The 10119-nt window shown below is 31.1% G+C and overlaps 1 protein-coding gene across 2 annotated transcripts in view; it reads left to right on the plus strand.

Moving 5' to 3' along the window:
• Window positions 1-3944, plus strand: part of LOC127726699 (transmembrane protein 135-like) — a 113770-nt gene extending 109826 nt beyond the window's left edge. For both annotated transcript variants that reach the window (XM_052234152.1, XM_052234150.1), the window contains exons 11-13: window positions 772-870; window positions 1785-1852; window positions 2983-3944. In XM_052234152.1, the coding sequence (XP_052090112.1) occupies window positions 772-870; window positions 1785-1852; window positions 2983-3133 (318 nt within the window). In that variant the 3' untranslated portion in view covers window positions 3134-3944. The remainder of the gene's footprint in view (window positions 1-771; window positions 871-1784; window positions 1853-2982) is intronic.
• The last annotated feature ends 6175 nt before the right edge of the window (window positions 3945-10119 follow it).

Genomic DNA, 10119 nt, shown 5'->3' on the forward strand with positions numbered 1-10119 from the left:
CAATCTCCATGTGTAGCCTGGCATCCTGACCCAATCTAATACTTCGTCGATAGGTCTACTGTCAAGCAGTTGGCCAGGATCCCAGGCTATCTCCATGTGCTTTATTATTAAACGGTCCCATGTACGCTTGACAAGAAGGTAAGAAAAACCGAACTTGAAACGTGTAATCGACCCAGACTTTAAATCAATTCCGGAAACGACCAGAAGTTCCGGATTGGGTCAATAGAAAAATAAAAATAATTTCTTCAAATTAAAAGCAATAAAATTTTCACAGTAGGGCGGATTTTCGAGGGTCGGTCGGTAAACTGCAAACAATATTTTAATTTAAGCCTGAAAGTTGGCATAATTTGAATTTGAATTTTAAAATGATAAAATTCACCCTTTTTGACACATCTTTATGAAACAGAAATATTGACAAACATGGTGTTCGATTATTGATTTGGTACTTGCATGTATTCTATATTTGCTAGTCTAAAACTAGTTGAAAAAAAAAACGTGTGGAAGGGCCTTTTAGATGACATGACAACTACATCTATTATGAGGTCATGGATTCTTGACTCAGACTGTTTTTTTTTTTTATTTTGCATTATATCATATTTAGAAAAGTTATTAATGAGAATCTACAGGAAGAATTGAAAATTAAAATTTCAATGAAAAGTTAGGCAGAATCTTGACCTTATTGCACTCTGTCCTTTCATTTGTATATTTACACAAAATATAATAATCTTGATAATTCTATCTCTTTAAAATGATATATTTTGTTTGTTTCAGATTTTATATTTTAAAGGAATATCAAAGGGATTAGTGCCATATATAAAGTGTGCTGATATAATAATATATTCTGTTTCTACAGCGTTAGTCTTTCATGCAGTAAGTAAAAATATAGTTTATTATTGATTCATAAATAGTGTCAAATGTATTTTGAAGGTAAAATACATACTCTGGTTCTTAGTTATATAACTTTATTGTGTATTGGATAAGCTTAAGGGTTATATAAATGGCTATGTCTGGAGTGCAAGATACGTCCTTCATATGCATATTGAAATTGTTATAAAAATAAAATTGAATATGGCAGGTTGCACTAAATCAGAAATCAGAAAATGGCTCTGAAGAAAAAGTTTTAAGGATAATATTACAAAGCTGAAGTATTTAGGAATTACCTTTAATTTGATTGTTAAAGCAACATAAATCCTTAAAAGCAAGTTCAAAATCAAAATTGAGTTAACATCCAACTATCCCAACAATAGTGTAATTTTTTGTAGGAAATTGATCCAAGCATACTAAAGCTAGTCATGTGAATTGTGAACTTATTAAAGTACAATAGTTCTGGTTTTACAAATGGGAAATTTTTTCATATTTGGAAAGGCACCAATTACACCAATTCCATAAATATACAATGGACATCAGAAACATGTCCAAGCTTACTTTGGGAACAAGCCATGAAAAATATAACTACCTGTGCATGCCAGTATGATAATCAGAAAATAAAATTTCGAGACTTTTTTTTAACATATTGTATTTTTCTACTGAATTTCAAATATTTGTTTTTGTGGTTTGAAGAAAGAATATTGATAATAATTTTATAATTCACGGTTTTAGACTTTGCAATCAATAAACTGTTGGTATAAACTAATTATTTCAGATTCAGGAAATTCTGCATACAAGTAATATGATCAAATTTTATGATTTTTAAATAATAGTTGCATTTCAGTCATCATATACAAATTTGTTAACTCATGTAACTTCCAAAAAAAATTGTACTACCAGTTTTGCTTTATTTGTAGGCTGTAGTGGAACCTCACAATCTTAGGCCAGCTTACTGGAGATTCTTGTTAAATGTTACTGGTAACAAGTAAGTGTCTGTGAATGCATTGTGCAGTAAAAGCAGTAATTTTTGTTGGGGTTCGGAATTAAGTTTTATCGTATAAAGAATATTATATACACATACTGAAAATCTAGAAAATTTATTCCTATGATATCAAATTTAGAGACAAGACCATGAAATTTATCCCCACCAAAATTAATGTTTTTACAGTATATTTATCTGTGCTTGTTTCTAAGTCATTTAATTTGCAGTATGCATTACAAATAAATTCATTATTGAAGCACAAATTTATGGTAATGTTGAGGTGCAGTTCGAACAATAGGTAAAGTCTTTTGCAATAAAATACATATTTGTAGGACTTCCATGTTTCATTTAGCAGACCACATCAAACTTTTTAATTTCTTCTGATACTGTGGATTCAGTTATCTTCATGGGTACCAATTTTTAGTGGATATTTGATTTTGTGGTTTTGCCAAAGTTGGCATACAGCCTGTAGGAAATTTGCATTTCGTGGAACATTTAAATGCGTGGTTATTCTATACCAACAAAATCCACGAAAATTGGTATCCATCAAATAATATTGAATCCACAGTAAGGGATATGCTTTGTGAAATAATGCATGCAATTTTGCAACTCTAAATTTATTCATATATGACTCAGATCGTGTATTGAATTAAGGACTGTTCCATTAAAACATACATGGTACATAGGTTACATAGGTAGCCAGGGAAGGTACTATGAAAATGGGTACAACCTCTGGTGGAATTTTACAATTTTATTGTACAGAAAAATTATTTGACACCTACCCATAGTTGAAATATTGAATTGCCTTCTCTGGGTCCCATATAAAAATAAGATGTGGTATGATTACCAATGAGACAACTATTCACCAGAATTAAAATGATGTGCATCTTAGCAATTATAGGCAACTGTACCACCTTCAACAATGTGGAAAACCCATACCATATAGTCTAATATAAAAGGCCTTAATGTATGTTTTTTGGAACAAACCCTATGCATGATTGGATTGAAAATACAACTTTTAAATTATGCGACTTGAACATTTTCTTTTTTACTTAAAACAAAAACATTGCATTTCCCTGTTTCAGTTTGTCGTCAAAAGCTTTAAGTTATACAATATATGACCTCTCTTTCAGATTTGCCATGATGAACAGACAGATATTGGTCCCATACTTACCAAATGCAGCAAATATACAGCCAGACTATTGGCCGGACTACGACCTACTTCATACAAACCTCGTCAAACCACCGAATGCATCCAGTGTCATAAAATCAGTTATTAGCTGATAATTGTAAAGATTAGGAACAAATATTTGAATTAACTATACATGTTTAAATTAACTGTCAAAGGAGAATAAGTTTATAAAAATACATTTTGTAGTTGAAACATAGTTGTAAAGTTGGAAGTTCAATAATGGCATTTTTTTAGCGTAATTTGCGTTCAAATTTAAACTTTCAGTTTTAAAATTTTCGTTTTTGTCTGAATTTAAATTTAGAAGTTACTTTCGTGTAGTATTTGTAGTTTAAGTGTCAATCTCATGCAAGAACCAATTTACCATAGCACCATAGCACCTATGCAAATATACATATTGTTCTCGATGTTCCCTAGTCACAAATGTAGTCCAAAAATAAGAAATTCAAAATGCTCTACTTTTCTGCCTTAACATTTAGTAAATATTCATAATATAAAGACATTGAAGTTAACAACTTACCAACAACTATTTAGCATTTAAAGGGGAAATACACATGATTTTGCAAAAACTTCAACTTTGAGTCCGAATAAGGTTCTTAGCACACCAACTTCTCTACAAAGTGTTTTTCTATAGATTAGGGGCAAAGTTTTTGGAGTACTACTTAGATAGATTTTTTTACAGTCTGAGCTTTGCACTTTGTTCTATGCCTCAAACCTAAAGCTGTGTTCAAACTTTTCTGCTAGGCCAGTTAAAAAATCAGGCCAGAATTTTAAACTCCTTAAAGGCGTAGGTTCTTTAGTAAAATAGCTTAGTCTGGCAACATAATTTGAGGTGTTTTCTGACCATAGCAATCATTTGCGTGAAAATTTTTAGTTATAGATGTCATTTTCATACATTGGATTACATGAAAATAATTTTTTGTGGATTGAGAAAAAATTGTTTTTTGTAGAATCTTGATTTTGTAGTCTTGAAAGTTTTTACATACAAGCCTATTTGCTCTTTGCACTCTGTTAATTTTTTTGTTTATTAAGTTGTTAAGTTGTATATAGATTTCCCTTGAAATATGCAAAATTATCCATGATTAAAGATGAACCCACAGTATTTTTGAAAAGCTGTGTATTAATTAAAGATTTTTTTAGGGGGCGCAACATTTTGAGATATATGCTGTTTACAAATGATCCAGAATTATAGCTGAATCAAAAGTTATAAAATTTAATCATTGGAAAAAATAGGTTCATGATTTTGATGTAAGTGTTACCCTTGTCCGTCTGTATGTACGTCTGTATGTACGTCCCGAAATTGGTTTCCATTCTCTAACAAATGTTATGAAACTTATACACAATACTTATTACCACAAAACACAGATCAAGTTTGAATGTGGGTGGCGGTCACTTTTAACGTTCTAGAGTTGTTTGCCTTTACAAATGAAAAATTGCTTAATTTTTCGTTTCCATTCAGTTTCTGCAAGTCATTGTCTATTTTTAACTGAAAGTGAGATGGGCCACGGAAAGGGGAATTCAAATAAGACGGCGATATATAAATGTCTTAGCATATTGAATTATGAAAATTAATATTCATTTTTTTTATTTCTTACACCAATATGTGGCTACAATATTTCATAAAGATATTTCATTTTGAAACAATAAAACAACAAGCAGTTACTCCTCAATAGTATATCCTGTATGGTACCTCTTTTCAAACACGCTTATCTTTCTTTGTTTATGAAACACTTTAAAGGGTTCATTTCAGCACATGGTTATCACCATCGTCATTAAAAGAGACTTGAAATATTGGAAAGAAACACAATCACTTTCTTTATTATTTCTAAAGAAGATTTTATTTAAAAACACATTACAACAACAAACAATTACATATTTATTGTAAATACACAATTAATATCCTGTATGGTACCTCTTTCAAACACGGTTATCTTTCTTTGTTTATGTAATAAACACATGGTTATCAACTCCGTAAGCCAACAATGAAATAAAGAACAAATGATAAAGTATATATATTTTTATTCATAACAAAATATGCCACATGAAAAATTTATCAAGTCACTGCAAGCACTTGACAATCTGACGGTCTCCATAAAAAAAATACAGATATATATTTTTTTTCACGCTTGCCCTGAAACTGAAAAAAATACATACATAAAGCGCACCTGAGTATAACACGCAGGGACAATGACAGAGAAAAAAACCTGCGGCTTATTTAACGAATTTAACGGTACTATAAACTTAATTTTGCCTCAACCAAATGTTATTGAACTTATTCACAAGGGTATTACCACAAAAGTCAGATCTCGATCGAATTTTGGTGGTGTCACTTTTACTGTTCTTGAGTTATGTCCCTTTATATTCTTAAATGCATGTGGGGGCATCATCTGTTTCCCATGGACACATTCTCCATTTATTTCTTAAGGTTGTAAATCGTTTTTATACACATATGACAATCAGAAATGCACATTGAAATCACATTATGGATGATATCTTATATACCTTTATGAATTGAAGATGAACTGTATTTAAAATGTATTTAATTTCCTTTATCAATGACTTCCTAATTGATCATTTCAGAAACAACTGATATTTGTAATATTTTCAAAAAATGTGATTTGAATTGCTGACAAAACTAATTGAAATTGGACTAATGGTATGCCATTATTTTTATTTTGGTGCACTTGCACTGGAATTACCTATCAACTTTTCAGAATTTGAAATGTATTTAAAAGAAATGCCTTCTGTGTGCATTACATAAATGTGTAAATGAAATACTGTAAATTCAGAAATTATTGTGTGCATTTATTATTGCGATTTTTGAAGAATGGACAATAATGCAAGATTAATTATTGAGTTTTCAGGAAAATCTGCAGTCAGATATCTGTATCAGATATCAGAATGCAAGTTCTTATTACAATGTATTGTGATAATTAGCATGTCACATTATTCTCATTAATAAAAACCTCGCAATAATTTCTGAATTTACAGTAGCCATTTTTGTATAATTGCAAAGATGTCTAGTCAGCATCAATGAGATATGACAAAAAGTATCACTGAGTTTTTACAAAGTATAAATATTAAGGTGGTACCAAACACCTTGACTAAAATTAATTTTGCTCGTTTAAGTTTCATAAAATTTTGACAAAATATTTACTATGACCTTTGTCAAAAATATAAAATTTTCGAAAAACTTGAACAACACACTTTATCGGAAAAATTTCATTGGAAATATAGCAGTTTGACAAACACTAATTTTGATCATTGAGAAGCTGCTTAATATTTCCTTAACAATAGAACATGAATAAAACGTTCAGCTGATTTTTACAGAGTTATCTCCCTTTAGTGTTATGTACCACCTTAATTTGAGCACAGTATTGACTTGTTTGTATACCAGTATCTGTGATAAATATCAGGAGAAACAAATTATTTTATAATAAACCATTGAAATTTTTGTATTCTCTTTTTTCATCTCATCATACACCTCATTAATAATACCCTCCTGCAAACAACTAACTGTAGGAAACAGTCTGTCGGGCTGTCCTTTTGCCCAGACCTACTTCTTTATCTTTTGTTTGATTCACTTCAAACTTTGTAGAATAGTTGATCATAATATATAATAGCAATACTAATATTTCTGCACCAAATGCATATTTCAACAATAAATGTCTCCTCAGTGATGTTGAAGCCAAAATATTTGAAAATCAAAAACTTATTTAAACAAGAGTGCACAAGCTGAATTGTCTCCCCTGTTTTACTTATCATGATTGAACCTACATTGAAAGTCTTTATAAGAAGGGTTTACTGCAAGAATCAACATACACTTAAGAGGGTGGTAAAGGGGGGGTGCTTGCACGGAAAAAACGTGAAATAAGACATCATTTCACGTTGAACGTGAAATTATTTCTGTCATGAACGTTGCACGAAAAATAAAGACTGTTGTGAACCTTTTGTGACTGAGTCACTGTCTTCTTGTATATATATAAACTCTCTGTTTTACTTGTTATTCCCGATTTAGTATACACATTTATGATGTAAATTGTTTACGGCTTTTAAAAAAGTATTTCTTGACGATCCCTGCCAAGTATTTGAATTTTATTTGAAAAATACCGAGCACGCATAATAAGCATTTGAAAATCACGATGCACGTAAAATTAAATAAGCAGAACACGTTGAACGAGGCACCTGTCTTGCACGACTGAACGTTAAATAAAAAAGTAAAAACACGTTGAACGTGAAATAAAATACGGCGATCATGTTGCACGAAAATAACCCTTTACCACCCTCACTTAATATTAATCATTAAACCATAAAAATTAGGAAAAGGTCAAAGGTACCCTGTCAGACAAAATGTACACTTTACATTCATTCCACACATCAAATATAGTTGACCTTAAAGTAAGTATCTAAGAAACAGACCAAACAAAAAATAACATTGACCAATGAACCATGAAAATGAGGTAAGGGTCAGATGAAACCTAAATGGGTTCTCAACTAAAAATTTTTAATTCTCATATGCTATAACAGAATTATGAGACAAATTTTGAATTTCTAAGGTCAAATTATGTTGTATTCTACTAAATTTTTCAATGCTCAGAGAAAATGTTACGGCCATGTTCCATATTCGGAATATTTCTACTATATTGCATTTTTTTATAGTATCAACATATGCTCATTTTACAAAAATCATACTTATTAATTTATTTCTATGAATAGCAGATGCTGCATAATTTATTTTATTGGTTCTTAGAGATATTGGATGCTCTCATGATTATATTAATAACTTTTGTAGTTGTGAGATTGTTTTGTTTAAAAAACATTTCTTATTTCTGTATATAGCATATTTTTAAAAAAGTGTCTGCGGATAATGAAGAAAATATTAAGATGGCATCTTCACCTTTGATAGATGCTGATGTTATTCTTTTCATTCCATATTGAATACCTCAGCATTTGGATGCTGGTTTCTAATTATTTTTAGATGCTGACATCACATCAGTTTTGGATGCTAGCATCCCAAAATATGGGGCTTCTGGCATCCAAACATATCGCAATGCTGTAATCCCAACATACCGGGATGCTGGCATCCCAACGTATCGGGGTGCTGGCATCCAATTAGTTTTGGATGCTGGCATCCCAACCATTCAGACATACCTTTTTTCATGATGTCATATGAATTTAAATGCTGCTTCCTAATCAATTGGATTTTAGTATTAATCCACCAAGATAACACCCAGTACATTTCCTAAGGTTTTGATGTGTGCTGAATGCATATGAAAACAAACCAGTAAACCAGGAAACATAAAAAACTACTGATGAATGCCTAGAAGATGATAATTTTTGTTTTTGTCCAGTGGCCAGTTTAATGCATATTGAGTATGAGAAAGCATGGGTCAGAGTGTGAAATGTATACTTGACCAAAATACTGAGTCTTATTTGTAAAGTGCTAGTTCACCATGTGTATGCTGATGTCAACAATTTGATATTGATAAAACTATGTCAATGTACTAAGTTTTCCAATAATTGGCAAATTTTAATGTTATTTTTTTAACTTTGATTACCATTATGTAAGACCTGTATACATGTTATTGTGGTCTGGAGACTATACATTTATATATGGTGACAGGACTACAATATTTCAGTCTGAATTGTTTATGTTTTGAATGTTTATAGAATAATAGATATTTGAAATTAAGCTTAACGCAATAGCCTGCTGAAATGATATCAAATCCAGTGGTTCCCAAGGCTTTCAGAAATCAACTGGACATTTGGTCCAGTAAAACATTCTTCTTAACTGGACCAGACTCTTTTTTTACAGGACAATCACACATATGATTTGGACAAAATTAAATATTTTACTGCTCATTTTGTCGGGTAAGGCATATCAATTAAATGAACCAAACCAATTTTTACTGGTCTTTGCCCAATGACCGGCAACCTGGGGAATGACTGAAAGTCATCCTGGACACACGACCTACAAAACGGTTTGGTGACTGTACTTTATTAAGATGCTCAATATGAGGTATGTAAGCCTGCATTATAATTTTGTGTCCATGACAAACCCCTATGTTTAATTAAAGTATATATTGGCATTCAATATATAAAATAAGGAGATCTGTTTTCCGCAATTGCCTGTATACAATAATACATGTACCGCTTTTATAAAAATGCAATATCTTTAAAAAAAATTATTTCAATTATCAGTACTGGTGCAAATTCTCTTTGATCTGTACGTACTGGATATTGTCAGTATCACTGGACTTGCTGTATACAACTTCCCATGCGTCGGTACATCATGTTGGGATTTACTTTCATCTCATTAACAAAACTTACATTTTCTTTATTACAATCATTATCAAACTTTTATCTTTTTTTCTGTATTTAATATTTGTTAATCATTTAATCAAATCATTTACACGAACTGGGGCTTTCTAACTTTCTTTTATCATTTATTACTAATCTGAAATCAGCTGGAATCGCAAATGATCTGGTGCTGTTTGAGTGTTTCGTAGTCTAAGTTCAACCTGTCCAATAACTATAAAGTGTTACGATACATAATACACAACACATAAATAGTAACCGGAAAGGTACAGCCACTTCTTAAAAATTGCTGAAACGAGAAATCCAATATAGTTTTTAATACACGTAAATATTCTGACCAATATAAACGTTTGAAGAAATTGCTTAAAATGAGTTTCCCGTTGCTTACGTCTTCATCTACGCCAATTTGGATTTATATTTGTCTCTTGGCATACCTTCCGAGCCTCCTTTAGTTTTACATTCACAGTTAGTTACGAGTTCGACACTCTGGTCTTTAAAATTTAATCTGGCCATAAGCAATCAATGAGTCTATATTCTTCATATTAAATGTTGCAAATATATTAAAGATTATCAACAATAAGTTTTCACTATGAAACAGAAAGTAGATATTCACGTAGTATTAATTGTTAAAAATATATTGCTTTCCTCCCAACGTGATAATGACTACTCGTTGTTGATAAAAAATAAACTTGCACCCCCTTCCCCACAAGAAAACGCATTATTATTCGAAGAAAACCTTCATTTAAACTTCACTTTACTAAAG

Source organism: Mytilus californianus, unplaced genomic scaffold (genome assembly GCF_021869535.1).
Source record: "Mytilus californianus isolate M0D057914Y unplaced genomic scaffold, xbMytCali1.0.p SCAF_18, whole genome shotgun sequence".
In the NCBI taxonomy this organism is placed as follows: Eukaryota; Metazoa; Mollusca; class Bivalvia; order Mytilida; family Mytilidae; genus Mytilus; species Mytilus californianus.